This window comes from Geospiza fortis, unplaced genomic scaffold (genome assembly GCF_000277835.1).
Source record: "Geospiza fortis unplaced genomic scaffold, GeoFor_1.0 scaffold112, whole genome shotgun sequence".
NCBI lineage: Eukaryota > Metazoa > Chordata > Aves > Passeriformes > Thraupidae > Geospiza > Geospiza fortis.
The window spans coordinates 16,961,756-16,981,416 of record NW_005054298.1 but is presented as its reverse complement, the minus strand read 5'-3'; the positions used below and the strand labels follow the sequence as shown (position 1 = coordinate 16,981,416).

The 19,661-nt window shown below is 35.7% G+C and overlaps 1 protein-coding gene across 1 annotated transcript in view; it reads left to right on the top strand.

The window, feature by feature from the left end:
• The first annotated feature begins 1,692 nt into the window (after positions 1-1,692).
• The window catches only part of LOC102042383 (sodium channel protein type 2 subunit alpha-like), a 43,485-nt gene continuing 25,516 nt past the window's right edge, over positions 1,693-19,661 (top strand). Inside the window, 13 exon segments of the mRNA XM_031056058.1 lie at positions 1,693-2,004; positions 6,029-6,157; positions 6,597-6,688; positions 7,743-7,979; positions 9,543-9,606; positions 10,743-10,884; positions 11,642-11,848; positions 12,635-12,925; positions 13,574-13,954; positions 15,442-15,574; positions 16,401-16,639; positions 18,451-18,624; positions 19,428-19,660. Coding sequence (XP_030911918.1) covers positions 1,934-2,004; positions 6,029-6,157; positions 6,597-6,688; positions 7,743-7,979; positions 9,543-9,606; positions 10,743-10,884; positions 11,642-11,848; positions 12,635-12,925; positions 13,574-13,954; positions 15,442-15,574; positions 16,401-16,639; positions 18,451-18,624; positions 19,428-19,660 — 2,393 coding nt within the window. The 5' untranslated portion in view covers positions 1,693-1,933.

Here is a 19,661-nt window from a genome sequence, read left to right as displayed (position 1 = left end):
GGTCAGTGTGAGGAGCCTCTGTGAGAGGATGTGAGAAACAGCTCTGGCTCCAGGGCCAGGGGAACAGGAGTGCAAGGAGGGCTGCAGGCTGGAGCAGAAGCTCCCTGGAAGCTGTGGGACAGGCCATGCTGGAGCAGGTGTTTCCCTGCAGTCCATAGAGGAGGAGAATGCTAGAGCAGATACCCAGCCTGCAGCTCTGGGGGACTCCAGCCTGGAGAAAGTGAATGTTCCTTGAGGGAGAGGCACTGCAAAGGCCACACTGGAGCAACCTTATCCCGAAGCTTCACAGCCTGTGTGAGGGACACATGCTGGTGCAAGGGAAAAACAGGAGGAAGTGGCAAAGAACAGCAATGATCAGATGCCAGGCCCATTCCCCACCCTCCCCATCCCCTTGTTGGGGGAGGAGGTGTAGGAGTTAAGCGTGAACAGTGAAGCTGAGCCTGGAGCAAACAGGCAGAGGGAGAATTATTCTAGGATTTATGTTTTTTACCTTCCAATTCTGTTTTAATTGGCAGTAAGTTATTTTTCCCAAAGTGAGTCTGTTTTGCCCATGCCAGTAATTTGTAAATTATCTGCTTGTCTTTAATACCTGGGCTCTTTCACTTCCTTCTCCCCTGTGCAGTTCCTTTTGTGGAACGTGAGTGGGAGAGCAGCCAGCCAAGGTCAGCTCACCACAATGTTGTGTTGACAAAGGCCTCAACACTTAATGACTGTCAGCAAGTGGGACTGGATTCCATCTTGTGTCTGTTAAAAAAAAATTGATTTATTCTGAAGATACTGCACCCTTAGGTGCTAACTGTACACTCACTGTGGAAAATATAACCTAGAAAGAAATGATCAATTAATGAATTTAATGAATTTATTATTTTTAAGTATTTTGAAAAGATCCTTGTTCTCAAAGAGAATACTGTACTTTTGATTGTGCTGTGCTTTTTGTATAAATCTAAAACACTTCATCCATCATAACTTCCTTAATTACAGAGGGATAGCACAATCAAAGTTACAGTTGAAAATCAGGTAGATATGAATCAGAAAACCTAAAAGGGAAAGACTGAATTTCCGGCCAGTTGCTTTCTGCCTGTGAATATGGCTTTATAGGTACAATGTGTTTGTGTAGTACCTGATAGTATAATATAAACGTTAGTTTGGCAGTCATAGTATAAGCCACCAGATGGAGCAATGTTGCCATAAGAAATTGACAGTAATAAAAATAGCATGATTTTTCTTTCTACTTTTGTAATAAAAATGCAAAGTTTTTTAAGATGGTGTGCCAAAAATGTATAGATCACTATGGCAGAAGTTGTGACCATTGGCTGCAATACTTAGCTATGCTGAAACATTTTTTACTTTTTCGCAATAAGGTAACTCAATGTCAGGCTAGGGAAAGTTAGAATTTTTTTTCCTCTTTTGTTGTGAGGTATTAACCTGAGTTGACAAACTGTAAGAGAATTTGATCTTTGTCTTTTAGTATTTTTTTCTTTACTTCTTAACTTCTATCTCTTTGCCATAAGAAGCTAATTTTCTATTAAATATCTGACTGTTAATTGAAATATTTCTTGCTCCAGGGCTTTATAAAGAGAAAACAGGCCAATTCTGACTATGCCAAAAGCTTATATTTGGCAATTTTGTTGGTGGTGTGACCTTCTGTTTCTTCTTTCTTTCTCCTACATGTCCTCCTAGGATCTTCTTACACAAGAGCCTAAAATCATTTAAAATTTGCAGAATGAGAAGATGGCACGGGCAATGCTGGTACCACCAGGACCTGACAGCTTCTTCTATTTCACTGAAGAATCTCTCGCAGCCATTGAAAAACGTATTGCTGATGAAAAATTTCATTGCCACCAAGAGGAGCCTACAGATGATGCTGGTCATGAAGCAGATCACCTAGAGCCAAATAATGACTTAGAGGCAGGAAAGACACTGCCATTTATTTATGGTGATATTCCTCCAGGAATGGTGTCTGAACCCCTGGAGGACCTGGACCCATATTACATCAATAAAAAAGTAAGTTTTGTAAGTTTTGTATTAAGAATGTAATTAGAGCCCTCCTGTTTTACTATAACCTGATAAATGCTCTGCTGGGAAGTTGGTCAGAAGCACTGGTTGGAAGTATTATGCAGTAGGTGCTATCATGTTAGTTATTTTGATTTCTCTATAAAGACAATTGTAACTCTTGGTAAAGTTGTGCTTTTTAAAGCAAGAAAAGAAAAGGCACTTTTCTTTTAGTGTCTCATATTATGGTATTTTAGTTAATGGATTTTAATGTCCTGTTAATGTCCTGTAATCTCTTCAGATCTGATTTAATGCTGAACCATTTGAAAACTTTCCAACTCTCTGGCTGCTCTCTGGGTTTTTGTAAGAAACATAATGCCTGAGATCTAGTTCATTACAGACATCTTTAGACAAAATCCTCACTCAGTGATATGACAGAACAATCACTGTCAAACATTCCTGAAAATATCATAAAAATATTTGTTTTACAAAATTAAAAAAAAAAGACTAAACCAGTCTTTGCGTTTTGGTATTGGGTCTGTGTTACAGGCAAAGACAAAATCTAAATTGATATATACAGATTCAGTTTCATTTATAGATACACTGACAAAAAGGAAGAAAAGAGCAAGGTGTTTACTTCGGCAAGTACAGATGAAGGAAAGTTATTTTTATATATGCATGTGAAGTGAAATGATGTCAAGAAGGAATACAAAACTGAGTTTACATTAAAAACGCAGTAAAAAATAAACAGCATGTGGCTATTTTATTGTATAATAAATAAAAGACTTGTTGAATTAAAACCATAGAACAGGTTTTTGAAATTAAGTACTCAATAATCAACAAAATAGTGTCTTGCAAAATAAGAATTTAACAAAAGAGCTGTATTATATCAGTAATAACAACCTAATTAAAGCAGTTTTTTTCTAGTATAAAATGTTGAAGACTAATAATCATGCAGATTTTTTAGTTATTTTAGGTTTTGTTCTCTTAACTTCACAAACACTATTGACAAATGACCTGTTTCTTTTATAGAAAAATGTCATTGGAAAACAGAAATATTCAGTGTTATAACCTGTTTATTTCCAGATAATGGATTTTGGGAGAATAATCATTAAATGTAGATTGAATTAAGATTTCATTAGATGAAATTTTCATTGTGTCTCCTATTTAAAATCAAAATTGATTACATTTATGGTAGTGACGGTTGCACAAGCAATAAAGCCAAGGATTTTAAAAGTCAAGGATGTCTCCCCCAAAAGCAGTTTTAACATGCTGAAATTGTTAAATAGTTCTTTGTGACGTCCCAAAAATGGTTACTTAGGTGCTTTGTTTTGCATTGCCAATTTTCTTCTGAAATGCAAGTAAAAGAGCTTCATTAAATTTAAATTTAAAAAGTCATATTTTTAATTATAGTTTTAATATAATTACTTAATTCTAGAAAATCTGAAATGCAGACTTTAAGAGCACAGAGACAAAGAATGTGTGGTGCAGCATTTTCTTTGCTCATATGAAAATTTACAATCTGTTATTTCCTTCTGCAATTCTACTGAAAATAAATGTAGCTACTTAGATGTGTGTAAGCAACCTGTACTATGGCAAGGTTTCTAAAATGTATCCTTAATTTCCTAACCCCCCTACCCTCATGCCCTTTTTGTCTATTTTTTAAAGACATTTATAGTACTGGATAAAGCGAAGACAATCCACAGGTTCAGTGCCACACCTGCCTTGTACCTTTTATCTCCTTTCAATATCACTAGAAGACTAGCTATTAAGATTTTGGTTCATTCATATCCTTTTCAAGTGGTTTGTTTAAAATGGTTACTGATTAATATTACTAATGTTAACACTAGGAGTTTTGATTTAGTGTTTGAATGTGTTCCTGCCAAAAAAAAAAAAAAAAGATTCTTTCAAAATCAATCTAAGATTAGTCACTTAACCTGCTGATTAAATTCAGAAGAAGAGAAGTCATTAGTAGAGTTCCCTAAGATGCAGTATTGAACCCAGCCCTGTCTAAAATCTTTATGGATGATCTGGATGAAGGGGGTGAGTGTACCCTTGGTAAGTTTGTGTATATCACCAAGTTGTGTGGGAGTGTTGATCTGCTGGAGGGCAGGAAAGCCCTGAGGAGGGACCTGGGCAGGCTGGATGGATGGGCCAGACGCAAGAGCATGAGGTTCAGCATGACCAAGTGCTGGATCCTACAAATTGGCCTCAACAGCCCCATGCAGTGCTACAGGCTGGGGGCAGAGTGGCTGGAAAGTGGCCCAGTGGGAAAGGGCTTGGGACGCTCGCAGACAGCGGCTGAACATGAGCCAGTGTATGCCCAGGTGGCCAAGAAAGCCAGGGGCAATCCTGGCCTGTATCAGGAATAGCGTGACCAGCAAAGCTGGGACAATGACTGTCCTGTACTCGGCACTGGTGAGGTCACACCTTGGGTGCTGTGTCCAGTTCTGGGCATCTCAATTCAGAGAGGACATTAAGGTGTTGGAACAGGTCCAGAGAAGGGCAGCAAAGCTGGTGAAGGGTGTGAGTCCTGTGAGGAGCTGCTGAGAGAGCTGGGGGTGTTTATCCTGGAGGAGGCTCAGAGGGACCTTACTGCTGTCTACAACTCGCTGGAAGGAGGATATAGCCAAGTGGGGGGCAGGCTCTTCTCCCACGTAACCAGTGACAGGACAAGAGGAAATGGCCTCAAGCTGCACCAGAGGAAGTTATGGTTAGACATCAAGAGGAATTTCTTCACAAAAGAGGTTGTCAAGCATTGGAATTGACTTCCAAGGGAAGTGGTAGACTCAATATCCCTGGAGGTGTTCCGTAAATGACTGGATGTGGCACGTAGTGCCATGGTCTAGTTGACAAGTCAAGAGTCAAAAGCTGGATTTGGTGACCTCAGCAGTCTTTTCCAACCTAAATGATTCTGTGATAGGTGTATAACCATCATTCTTGTGAAATATCTTTACATTATTTATGACATTGCTGGTGATAGTAAACTGATTCGTATCATATATGTTGTCAGTATTCTATGTCCTGGTCAATTCCTCGTATATTGTGTTATGCAAATTTGGCTTTTATAAGGGGTATGTTCCTTAACTATGGTCAACATTGTTCAACAAGGTCATTATGCTCACTATTTTGGCAAATTGTGTATTAATGACATGGAGGAATCTTCCAGAATGGGCAAAGTATATAGAGTAAGTATACTTAGATAGGCTAGTAATTTTTAAAATGCTTTAAAAATGAAAAGCAAATTAAGAGCTAGACCATGCAGTTTTACTTACTTGTGTAATACCAGTATTCTCCTTTTTCCTGCTTGGAGTTTGATCATCCCAAAGCAGCATAGTCCTGCAAGCTCTGTGAAGGAAGGAAGCTGTGACATTGTTAACCTTTTTCTCTGAACGAAATGCTAATAAATACATTTCCTCAGAATGTTAGTACAAGCAGTGTTTTCATGCATTCTCCTTCCTGAGCTGTTCTTTATCATTAAAAAAAGAAAAAAAATTGGTCATTCCACCCAAAACTACTGGTTTTCAGTGTGGAAGATGCTTTCCATAGCCCGTCCGAAATACCTTCATTTTGTGCAGCAAAATCTAATTATGGGACATTCCCACTCTTTAAAGAAAATACTTCTACTGAGGATTATTGTTTATCATTCTTGAGTCTACGTGGTCAACTGTCAAGTACCTTCAGTAAGTACTAGGTTTTACTTACCCATGGACTTTATTTCTGATGTGGCAACCATGCTCAAATGTTATTTGAACAAAATTTTTTTTCCATGTTATTCATGGCTATCATTATTAGTGCTGAAATTAAAAAATCTTATGTGCTAGAAGCGGCAGAAATATTTTTCAGACAAAATAGAAAAGTATAATCCCATTATCTCACAAAAAATGGTGGAAAACCAGTCATACTTTATGTGAGTTTATAACTTGTGTTCAGTGCATGTACTAATTATTGGGTTTGAGTTATTTTCCTGTGTGCTCATGGTGTATCACTGAACAACACAACAATCTTTAATTTTTGCTTGAATGTTTTCTCATAGGTACACTTTCACTGGAATTTATACTTTTGAATTTCTAGTCAAAGTCTTTGCAAGAGGCTTCTGTATAAATGATTTTACGTGCCTTCGTGACCCCTGGAACTGGCTTGATTTTGTTGTCATTTCCTTTGCGTAAGTATATAATATTTTTTTAAGTAAAATAACCAAGCTTTTTAAACCTGTAATAGTTTGGTTGGCTTGCATTAGTTCATATTAAATTAATTGTAGCTGGATTGTGCTTCAAGTTTTTCCACTAGAATATTTTACACTAATGTAGCTCACAGCAGAATTAGTGGACTATTCCACAGTACAGAGGATACCACTAACAATCAATTTAAAATAGGATTTTAAAACCAAAAGCAAGTCTATAGGTTTCATTTTAAATTTGCTGTTAATTGTAAATCTTAAGGGTGAATTTCTTAGGGAAAACTTAATTGAAACAGGAAAATATAAATGCAAGTCTTTAACTTATTACTTAAAAAAAAAAAGCACCAGGATTTCTGGATTTCAGGTCCAGGTAAGTAGTATAAGCTCTGCCTCAATTCTGAATAACTGTGATTTAATCCTACAGGTATATAACAGAGTTTGTAAACCTAGGCAATCTTTCAGCTCTTCGAACTTTCAGAGTATTGAGAGCTTTGAAAACTATTTCTGTAATTCCAGGTAAGAAGTAACTGTGTAAAATAGTAGACACTCTACATCACGTCTGTTTAATTTTGTGTGTGCTGTCATTGTGTTTGTGTGTGGAATCCCTCACTACAGATATGTGACAGAGTTTGTGGACCTGGGCAATGTCTCAGCGTTGAGAACATTCAGAGTTCTCCGAGTTTTGAAAACAATATCAGTCATTCCAGGTGAGAGCGAGGTTAAACACTGAGGCTGACTGAAACTGCACAGAAGCTGAACTCATGCTTTTAACAGAAACATCCAGGATTTTGTCTTAATTTCAATTTCATTTCCTTTTCTAATTCTGTAAAACAGTCAGCCTCAGAGTTTAATAGTCAATTGCATGAAGAACTCATTTGCATAGCCTGTATATTCCTCCATTTAATAATGTCAAATTTTCTCTCCCACCTTAAGGATCAAAATTAAGTCTTTTTAATGTGAATGTTACATATACATATTTATGAAAGACATTTGGGATTGAAAATTTTCGAGTTTTGTAAAAGCTGAATTTCTGACAGAGGAATAAGATAATAATGAGTAGCATGGGGATTGCATGATGTAGTTATTAGCTTATGATGCCTATCTTCACCAAACCCCTCCTTCAACAGAAGATGATGCATTAGAAAGCAGACATTAAAATTACTACGGAAATAAAATTGTGGTCTCTTTTTGTTTGCTGTTATAGAACCAAATGTTGTGTATTGTAATAGAATACTGGCAAAGGTTTGGAGCAAGAGGCATCAAAAAGAAAATAAAATAAACTATTTTCTTTAGATGTAGTGTACATGTATAGAGAGCATGAATTCAAAGCTCTTGATTTGAAGAGCAGGTGCTTTGGAATATATGCCATTCATTCCCACTCATATTTTTAAATTATTTTTCAGGAATGATGAAACTTATTGGTAGCTTTTTCCTTTGGAAAATGTTTTAAGACCATTTTATTTAAGCTGTGCATGGTATTTAGTAGAGTCTTGGAGACTAGATTGATTAGATTGCATTTTAGCTTAGTTAAATTTTTAATATTATAATAAAAATCTGCCTTTGTTTGCAGGCCTGAAGACTATTGTTGGAGCCTTAATTCAGTCTGTGAAGAAGCTCTCAGATGTGATGATCCTGACTGTGTTTTGCCTGAGTGTATTTGCACTGATAGGGCTGCAGCTGTTCATGGGCAACTTGAAGAATAAATGCCTATTCTGGCCATCAAAAAATTCAACAGCCTTTGAAATGCATGTAGTTCCCTTCTTTAATGATACAGAATTGAACTGGGATGCATACATTAATGACGAAAGTAAGAAATACTGTTGTAATTTGCTAAAATTCGTATGTAAACCTGTTGTAGTGTGTTTTTATTTTGCAGGTTATTGTTTGATTTGTTGTTTGGTAGTTATTTGGGCTTTCCCCCCTCTGCTTTTGGAGTGACACAGATTTGTCTTTGTTATTCAATTGAGCCAGGTGTCGGTTTATCTCTTTGCTGCTTAGCTACTTTTCTGCCAAGTTTCAAACCCTTTCCTCCCACATCCAGTTGTTAACCCCTCCTGTCCCAAGCAGTTTTCTTCCCTTGTATCCCTTGCCCTTGTGTTCCACCCCCGGTTCTCCTGATTAGTTGAACATTGTATCCTCCCTTGAGACCTGCCCCCCCTTTGTAACCTGTTGTTTGCCCCCAGCTCATTGCCTGGGACCCCGAGCCTCGGGGAGTGTAACATCAAATAAAGTAACCCAGTGCCACCCCAGGCCCGTGCTGCTGCTGTGGCCTTTTTGTCCTGTGTTGCGCCTCGCCGGTAGCTGGGATTCTGCGGAGCCCCGAAAGGGGGACTGTCGCCCCCCCACTGTCACCATCTAGCTGGGACGTGTGACATAAACCAACACACAATCACAAGATAATATGTTCTCTTTAGCCTGTTTTATTCTGCAGGCTAAAGATGAAAAAACCCCAATGAAATTGGATGGCAAAGAATAGGAATTTGTGTATATTGCATCCCAAACTCATGCTGACGTGATTGCTCTTTCCTTTAACTGCACTTAGAGATGTATGTCGTGGCTTAGGTTAGTTTTAGGGTCATGGAATCATGTGGGTTGGACAGGATCTCCACAGTCCAGACCAACTGCTGCTCGGCTGCAGGTCCAGTTAGAGCAGACTGCTCAATCCCTTGTTCCAGTCAAGTTTTTAGCATCTCTAAGGATTGAGATGCCACAGTGTCTTCTGGGCAGTGTGTGCCAGCATTCGACCAGTCTTACAGAAACTTTCTTGAAAATCATTTCAGAATTTCCCGTACTCAAAGTTTGATTAGTGGCCTCTTATCTTTCAGGAGTATACTCCTGAGATGAGTCAGGCTTCATCCTCATTACAGCTTTCATGTTATACTTGCAGGTAGAGTGAAGATCTTTGCACATCCCTCCCTCCCCACCTGCTCTCTCCCTGGTCTTCTCAAGGCCTCACAAAGCAATTCTTTTAAGCTCTTTTTGTATCTTTAGGGTATAAAAAAGACATTGTTCTCGGACTTTATTTTTGCAATGTATTTTTATTTTGTTGCCCAGAGAAGGTGTGGATGCCCCATCCCTGGAAGTGTTCAAGGCCAGGTTGCATGGGGCCCCGATCTATTAAGTGGGATTCCTGCCCATGGCAGGGGTTTAGGAAACAAATCTTTGAGGTCACTTCCAACCCAAGCAGTTATATGATTCTGCCAGTGTTTAAACCCACTGTTGGGAAAACATTAATGGGAGATTATGAACATTCAAAACCTGATGACTTGAACATAGATTCATACTCACAAAAAAAAAAAAAAAACAAAAAAAACAACAACAAAAAAACCTCCTTTCATTTGTAAACATGTTATTTCTTTTTTTTCTTTAGGTCATTTCTATCGCCCAGAAGGAGCAAAGGATTTTCTGCTTTGTGGCAATAGCTCAGATGCAGGGTAAGGTACACTGAAAATTACATACTATCTGTCTAAACATGTAAAAAAATATCAATCTAAACTTCAAAAAGATAATTTAATTACCTAATGTCGAAGTTAATGATAATATGGTCATGGTTCCTAGCAGCTAGACACTTGAATGAATAAAAATGTTAGATGACAAAATACTTTGCTGGAAATTTGTTTTAAAAGCTCATATGTAACTGGAAAATTCCACATAGCTGGTAGACCTTGTGTTATCAAGGACTTAAGAACATTGTTTGCCATGGGTTTCCTGCCATTTCTCAACCCTAAAATAGCAATCATATAATAACCAAATCATATTATTCTATATGCTTATGAGTTATCAGTCCATCCCTTGGTTTTGGTTGGTAATAGCTTTAAAACATTCAAACTATTTTTGTAAACATTTAACTTATGTATGTAACTATGAGATAATTTTGTGTACGTGTATAAATGCACATCAAACAGGCACACATACATGAAAAGAAATCTTCACAGTGTTTTTCTATAGAGATTTTGGGGACAAGAGCCTTTTCTGTCCTAATTGACACTGTGCTTACATTTGATATCAACATTGCATCACCTACTCTCAAAACCAATATGAAAAATTTATTGAGATAAAAGTGTCCCTGTGCTGGTTATTTGCTCCTGACAAATTGGTAGAATTTGTTAATTAGGCTCATGTGAAGAAGGCAAGAAATCTGGTATGCCAACCTCACTGACAGACAAAGTTCAGCATAAAATATGTGTGCTGGCTTTTTCCTGCATGGAAGTATCCACCTATTGAAATATCTATGTTAAGTACATTTATTATTTTCATTGAAGAGATATTTTCAGAGGTAATATTAAACTGTTGATAAAAAACTTTATTTTGTTTAAAATTGTGAAAGACGACAGAAGGAAATATTGTCATCACTTGTTTGCTCTCTCTGGATTATTTTTTAAAGAACAGACTTTTAATTTCCTCACTAATCTTTGAATTGTTTTAAGCCATAAATAACAGCACCATCCACAGATGAAGCCTCATAAGAAGCTCAAGAAACAATATTTTTTTTAAAATAGTGTTATATGAAATTTGTGTATGGATTGTTTTGCCTCTTTTGTTTTGTTTTGGTTTTTTTCCCCTCTTCTAGTAAATGCCCAGAAGAATTTATCTGTGTGAAAGCTGGTAAAAACCCCAACTATGGATATACTAGCTTTGACACATTCAGTTGGGCTTTCTTGTCACTGTTTCGACTGATGACACAGGACTATTGGGAAAATCTTTATCAGTTGGTGAGTATATTTTTAAAATTGTGATCAATGTATTACTGGCCCCAAATCAATCATTCTTATTTGTATTACATACCATTGCTATTGTTAGCCATTAACATTTATCAAAGGAAGCAAATTCAGTTGCAAAACTAAGCAGAGGTTGACACTTGATACAGAATCTCACATGATTTCTGAAGAGGTGCATGAAGGGTTTTTTGGTCCTTAATTTAATTTTTGCAGTGTATATTTCATTTTGTGCCTTATGATATTTTCAAAATAGTCAATATTGAGTTTAAAAAGACTTCATGACAGCAAAACCTGAACTTTAATTTCAGTACCCTTAGTCCTGTTTTTATAACTTGGATACAAATTAACTTTCTTACAGTAGCTTTTCATTATATGGTGTGTGCAAATGTGTTAATTATAATAAATACTATCTTCTCATTATCTAGTCAATTGTGCCATTTTTAGATCATTTGGTTGTTTCAAAGGGAAAGCATGCTAATACATGGTAATCATTCTCTGATCCCACATTCTTCCCAAGATTACTGGGCATTGAAAGAGGTTTGTCACAAAGCAGCATGATCCTTACGCATGGTTTTCACCTACAAGAATGCTCCCTTTATATTGATTACTTTGTAATTCAGAAAATGTGTATGATTTTACTACAGAAGGAAAACCAACTAAGTTTTGCACTTTTCAAAGTCATTAATGCTTAGGAACTGCAGAAGTGATGCATTTCTTCACTAGCTGGTTGATTTCTCTTTTCCTCCTATAGACACTACGAGCTGTTGGCAAATCATACATGATATTTTTTGTTGTGGTGATTTTTCTGGGTTCCTTCTATTTGATTAACTTGATTTTGGCTGTGGTTGCCATGGCCTATGAAGAACAAAATCAAGCAACTATTGTTGAAGCAGAGCAGAGGGAAGCAGACTTTAAACTGAAGCTTGAACAACTGCGGAAGCAGCAAGAAGAAGCTCAGGTATTTTCTATCAAGAAAATAGGCCTTAGTGTGTTCCTTTGCATGCTATTTGTTAAAACAAAACAAATAATTAAATTTACATATTAAAAAAAATCCATTCTTTAAGATAACTTGCAAATACTGTAGACTGCTTTTTCTATGCCTCTTTATTGTTTTTAAAATATATAATATCTAAAGTGTTAATGAATTTCTGAACTGAGAACAAAGAGTAGCATCCAAATCAGAATAATAGTTTTAAATGAATCTCTATTATCTTGGGATAGTAGCTAGTAAACTGTCATGATGATTTTCCAAATTCTCATCTTAGAAATAATTTCAATACTTTTCAACCCTTGATTAGACTGTAAAATATTTTCATCTATAAATTTCTGATTAATTTTTGCTACTTGTGCTGCTACTAGCGAATCAAAGACTGGAAGCAGCTTAAGGAAGCCACTTACAATAAAAGTTAGGATTAGTTTACTAAATTAATACAGACTGAAGTATGACTCTGTTTAGCTCTTTTTTTTTCTGTGGCATTCACTCTAATTAATAAATTTAATAATTTTCAAATATTTTCTAATGAACTTTGTGGCTGTAGACAGTGTGGGCTGACTCCATGACACGGATGCTAAGTAGAACTCCATTCGAATTCCATTCATACTACAGAATTTCATTTGTAGCTTTGCACAAATCCAACTACGCTGTTTACTAGAAGTAATTTGATACAAATCTTAGGAACAAGATTATCTTTCTTTAAAAATGGTGTGATTTATAAAGCATCTTGTTAAATAATTGCTGTGGCAGGCAATTGCAGCAGCTGCAGCAGAGATGACTGAGTACAGCTGTGAAAGTGGGAATGCTGCACCCTCAGATAGTTCTTCAGATGCATCCAAGCTTAGTTCAAAAAGTGCCAAAGAAAGGAGAAATAGAAGGAAGAAAAGAAGGCAGAGGGAGCTCTCTGGAGAAGAGGATGTTGTGAAGGATGAAAAGCTTCCAAAATCTGAATCAGATGGCAGTATCAAAAGGAAAGGTTTCCGTTCTTCTTTTGATGGGAACAGACTAACTTATGGGAAGCCATTTACATCACCCCTCCAGGTACTGTGAGTAATGTAATTGTAATTTTTGGAATTTGTGAGATTATTGTCATATACAACAAACTTCACTGCAACTTTGCAATGTAAGGCAACAAAGGAAAAATAATGTAGCATTCTCTTAAATACCAACTGTAAGTTGGTATTATTTTCTCGAGTGTACCTTCAAAAAGTGTTTTGTTCCCTCTCATTTTATTATTTAGGACCTTAACGTGCCCAGCAGCATTGCATTTTCCTAGTTAATCTGAGATAGAAATGCCTTCTTAATTCATAAAAGGAAAATTTAAGTATAATGTATGAATTTAGAAGACTAAAGGTATTGGTATCTTTTAACATAATGCATGATCTCTGTGGATCATTGAGAGTTTATGTAAATCTTGGCTTTTCTCTTTAAAGCAGAGCATGAAACAACTATGGCCTTATATAGGTTATTGTTTTTCTCTGAAGTCATTGTTCTAGGTACACTGTAAATTTACCCATTCAGTTGACTTTCATCTGTAATGCATCTTTGAGATCAGCCTGAGGCAGTGTATTAAAGATAACACTGACAAATTCCAGGGGAATATAAATTATTATTGTTTTTCTTGTACATAGACATGAATTTTGTATGCTTATAATCTTCAGACGATTGTTTTTTATGTTTCCTTTGCAGTCTTTGCTGAGTGTTCATGGCTCCCTGTTTTCTCCCAGGCCTAGTAGCAGAACAAGTCTGTTCATTTTTAGAGACAACAGAAGAGAGAGAGACTCAGAAAATGACTTTGCTGACGATGAGCACAGCACGTTTGAGAATAACTCGAGCAGAAGAGGTTCTCTGTTTCTGCCGCGCAGGCACGCGGAACGGCGCAGCAGTAACATCAGCCAGGCCAGTTGGTCATCCAGAAGGCTGACAGTCTTCCCACTGAATGGGAAGATGCACAGCACTGTGGATTGCAATGGAGTGGTTTCCTTGGTGGATGGACCACCAGGTCTGTTGTCTCCTACTGGAGAACTTCTGCCAGAGGTGATAATAGATAAACCATCGACTGATGGCAATGTAAGAAAGTTTAAAATTACTCCAGGTTTCATGGCCATTCTTTATTGCATGGAAAATGTTTCAAAAATTATTGCTTTGAAAATGGATGGAAAGTTGTGAATGCTTTTGGAATCCTACTCTAATGAAATGGATTTGAAGTGATTCAGTCAAAAGTGAGAGGCTAAAGCATAAAAGAGAGCAAAGCAGTAAGTCGTACATACCTGCGAAGAAAAGATATACATAAATCTGCTTAATGAATCAGATTAGTAATGTTCCATTGCTAAATCTGTTTTAGAGTGCAAAATAGGATGTCCGACTCTAAGCTTCCTGTACATTATTAGATTATTTCAATTCTTTTTTTCTTTATGGTTTTAGTCTCCTTTTAAGTGTATTTTCTTAGTAAGAAAAGTCAATAATGTGCATTATTCTGCAGTAAATATGCAGTCAGTAATATGCATTTGTTCATATATTTGGTATTGTGCAAATATAGCATAGTCTTAAAGATTATGTTGACACCTTAAAAGTCCTGAAAGCATTTTTTTCTCCTGGGTTTCAAAGACTATCTGAGTTACTCAGTGCCTAGGATCAGGGTATAATTAAAAAAAACCCCAAAAACCCCAAACCAACAAAACATTTTAATTCTGCTTTTTCCTTTTCCCTCGGTCTGCTTTGGGAATGGAGCAGAGACATCTGCATGGTTTTTCCTAAAAATATTATTTTACTAAAATTTCTTTGGTCAATTTCTATGGGTCATAGCACCTGAAAGTACATGAGCCAGCTTCCTTGCAGTTATCAGCCAGATGCCTTGCAGTTATAATTTTCTTGCAGTTTATTATACATTTATTTTCATGCATTTATTTAATGGACTGAAAAAAAGTCTACCCATCCTTATGCATTCAAAAATTCTTCATAACTGAGATGTGCTCAATACTATAGTTATAACACAGCTTTCATTTTTTAAAATTAAATCATGAAAAACAAGTATTTATTTTTGCAATCAATGAAGTCAGACCTATGCTGTTACTTCAGTTGAAATTCATAAAATAAATCAGAGTTGATAATGATTGAATTTAGAAAATATAATTTAAATAAGTTTTGAATGGGTATAGAGATCAAAACTCATCTTTAAAACTTTATTTTATGGAATAGTTGCTGCAGAATCTTCCTAGCATTAATCCCTTGTTAGAAGGGTCTTGTGAATGAACTAGTTTAGAATGGAAATATTGGTAGAATAAGTATGGAACTGGGAATTGTTTTTACATAAGTTCTGCGAGTCTTTCTTTGTTTTCTTGGCTGTAGCCCCCTCCAAAATTTGTTGGTGTCTAAAGTGGAGTAATGTTATTTGAGTATAATGCAGTGGAAGTATGGGAACTAAGTATCCAAATGTTTTTATTAACATTTTACAAGTATTAATTGTATTAGGATGTATATAATGAAAATAGTAATTTTAAAAAACCCCACAGTATTTCTAAAGTTGAATTTAATTTACACACTTTTTTTTTTTATAGAGCACTACCACAGAAATAGGAATAAAAACCAGACGTACAAGTTCGTATCAAATACCAATGGAGTTGCTGGAGGATCCCGATTTAAGGGAAAGGGCCATGAGTCTAGCTGATGTTATCACAAATAGAATGGAAGGTGTGTTATAACTGTAGACACTTGAACTTTCTTGACCTAGTCTTAGATTGCTTGAAGGTATTATACCACAATACAAATAGAGGAGAGAAAAAATATGTAGTCATTGCAAATATGTAAACTGAATAACAGGAAAAAATTGCATGCACATAGTGAAAAAAGAAAGGAAGCAGGTAAGCAGGCTGATGTAGAAAGCTCATTGTAACTAGAATGGGTACTATGTATGTGTTTTATGTTTGTTATTCATGCTTAGCAATGCAGTTATTGGAAGAAATCCCTTGTGATACATTTGCCACTAACCATACCGTAAAGATATTAGAGAAAATTCAAGGCCTGGCTTTAGTTAATAAGGAGAAGAAAATTTGTACAAGGATTGCTTTGAACAGTGGAATGACTACTAGTGAAAATAATGAAAAAAGCTTGAATAATTTTCAAAACCCTTTTAAGGCTAAAATTAATGTTATTTTTTCCTAAAAATAAGTCCTTAGACATTTAAAAGGACTTTGAAGTTGAAAGTTTTATTGAAAAAAAGATCCCTAATCTTAAGCATAGTTCTTATGGCTTTTTGTGTTTTTTTTTAACAAGATCATATGTTATTAAAAATAGACACGTTTTGAAATTATTTGCTCAGAACACTTGAGGTTTTTCTTTAAGTCTTCTAAAACTTTTTGTGTCAGAAACAATAAATTAAGTTCCTGGAAATCTGAGGATGTTCCTCCAAGTGTCCTTAGTGGTTCTATGTATGAAGTTTAAAACCTGAAAAACCAGATAAAAAATTACCTTCACATTCTCCAAAACTTGTTCATTATAAATTTCTCTTTTTCTCCAGAACTTGAAGGATCCAGACAAAAATGTCCACCTTGCTGGGATAAGTTTGCCCACACTTTCTTGATTTGGGAGTGTTGTGAGCCCTGGTTAAAAGTGAAGAGTGTAGTTGAATTTATTGTAATGGATCCATTTGTTGATCTGGCTGTCACTGTTTGCATAGTTTTAAACACACTATTCATGGCCATGGAACATTATCCAATGACCAACCAGTTTGAGACTGTACTTACAATAGGAAATCTGGTAAGTCCTTCAATCTATAAAATTTTATACAGGTGGAACCTGATTTCTTTTTGGAATACAGTTGCTTTTATAGTTTTTGTCATCCCATAAAATAAATATTAAAGGTTTAATTGTACTGAAAATAGTCTAAAAATACCATTTGGAATATGTTGTATGTAAGAGTATTTCAGAGATGTTGCATCTTAAATTTTGTCTTCTGTATTACACCTTCTTCAATAGAGTTTCCAAAAGCCAGAGTTTGAATTACATGAAACTGAAAGAAATCTGACATGTTTTTGTTTAGTATTACAAAAATAAGTAGGAGTCAAATTAGATCCTTTTTAGTGTAAGTACCATTGACAACACAAAAAGAGCTGAATGCTAATTTGGATTACTATTTTCCACTGCTATTACTATGGGTTGATTTTCTTGAAGACCATTTATTTGATTGGACCATAACAATTTGGAAGGCAAAGAATGTGTGACTTATTCTAAGAGTATCTGTTGGTACAGCTGAGTTTTGTTCCTTAGTGGACACAGTGTGTGGGTTGGGTTTGGTGAGGTAGCTTTATTTTGGTTTATAAAAGCAATAACACAAGTATGTTATACTTCTTAACCTATGCTTATTCTAAGTGGTTATTCTGGTGATTATGGTCTAGAAAAATAATAAAACAATTTGGTTATTGGAATATGTGAAATTCTAATACATGTTGGTAACATACTCAGACTTAAAGAGTTACAGTATCAGCATTTAAATTATATGCTGATTTTTTTATCCAATACGGATATATTTCATTTTTTTCACCTTAACCTGGAATTAGAGATCATTATCTGTACAAGATAAATATCCCATGTTGCTGTTTAAAATACATGCAGGATGCCTTTGAGGAAAAGATAGAGGAGACAAATAGATGAGGATTAGTAACTGTTTCAGAGAGCTGTCTTGTGATTGTGTTTGTATGTTCTACCCAGAAAACTCCCATTCCTACCTCTCCTATGTAATGGATTAATTTAGTACGTGTGAGTGTCAGTGTTCCTTCATGCCAGGAATTTGTGTGTGTTCCCAGTCAGCCAGTATGCCACTATGACACTGGTATGGTTTCAGCAGTTGCTTTCTTCCTTTTTGGACACTGTAGCTCTACATTTTAGAGACTGTAAAATGCTCCTGAATTTTTGAACTTTTTTTCGTCTTTCTTATGAAAGATAGTAATTTATGCAGTTTTGTAGATAATGGTGATTGTACATACACAGTAAATACAGTGACTTTATTTCAGAGGTGTTGTTTGCCTGCTGCTTCAGAAGATGTCAGAGGCATTCAGAGTCAGAAAGGAGTTTTAGTTACGGAAGCCTTGGCACAATTGACCTTTTTTTTGACTGTTAGAGAAGATAAGCTTACTTGTGAGTTCTTCTATAGACTTCATTAATGGTACATCACTCCAATTTGTGACCAGTTCATGTTTTCCCACACACCTTTGTTAAAGCAGCTTCCATTCTGACAAGAGCGAGTGTATTATTTTGCTGGGGAAAGTTCCCTTAATTAGATTTAATTAGGTGGATGGCAGATAAAAGGAGCAAACTGGAGCCTGTTAGGAGTAGCTTATTCTTCAGTAGACACTAAATGTACCTTAGCTTTAACTGCTGTTACATATTTATGCTGCAGTTCATTTTGATGTTGCTACTTACCTTCTCTTTGGGGTTCAGCTTGTGATAATTTTACTTAGTGACATCCTGCTGTAAGAGGGATGTTACTTTCTTACTTCAGTTGTTCCTTATCAGTGGGTTCAACTTCTTCATATTCATCCATAAAGTAACAGTAATGTTTTTTTCTTCAGGTTTTTACTGGAATTTTTGCAGCAGAAATGGTTCTCAAGATAATTGCCATGCATCCTTTTAATTATTTCCAAGTTGGCTGGAATATTTTTGATAGTTTTATAGTTACTCTTAGTTTGGTGGAGCTTTTTTTGTCAAATGTGGATGGATTATCCGTTCTCCGGTCATTCCGATTGGTAAATAATACATCTGCATTAATTATGAATTATGTTTGTATTTCAACTCTGTTCATATAAATAAGACACCTTTTAGTATACTTTTTAGTAATTGACAGAGGGTATATCTGCAGGCTGTTTTAAAAATTATTTATCATTGAATACTGTGTGCCATTTTACTGTTGAGAAGCAATTATTCTTTAAGGGGAAAGAGCTGTAATTTTATTGTAATTGTTTAAACATGAATGAGTAAAGTTCAGTGAAATGTACAATTTTTTTAGAGTATATTGAGAAGTAGAAAACTTTGTAGTCTTGTTGGCTTTCATGTCTGGAAATAGCAAGAAGGCTAGAGGTGTTCTTTTAAAATTTAGGAATTAAAAAATTCATGGGTTTAATAAATTTTAAGAAGATTGATTTTTCTTTTCCCCTTAGAAAAAAAAAATCTTTATTTTATTAGAAAAATATTTTTATTTTAAATTGTTTCTACATGTAATGTCCAAGGTGTATGTATTCAGAATTCACTGTCTGAACAAATACAACTAGTGTGCTAGTGTTTATTTCATGTGGAAAAGAATAAATATGCTAAAACAAACAAATAAACAAAACACTACAAAAAAAACACAGGGGAAAAAAAAGCAAAGTCTAAAATTTATTACATTTTAAAAGTGTGGGTTTCATGAAATGCTATGGAAGTTATGGTTGTTGGAAAAAAAGTTGAAATTTCTTCTTTTTGCTCTTGCTGAGAGTCACTAGTTTGTAACACACTGCTACCTCTATAGCATTTTTGTAACTACTGCAAATAATGCCTGTATTTTTTTTTCCAGTTGCGAGTTTTCAAATTGGCAAAATCTTGGCCAACTCTAAATATGCTGATTAAGATTATTGGCAACTCAGTGGGAGCTCTGGGGAATCTGACCCTGGTGCTGGCCATCATTGTGTTCATTTTCGCTGTGGTTGGGATGCAGCTCTTTGGGAAGAGCTACAAGGAATGTGTCTGCAAGATCTCCAGTGACTGTGTGCTCCCTCGCTGGCACATGCACGACTTTTTCCACTCTTTC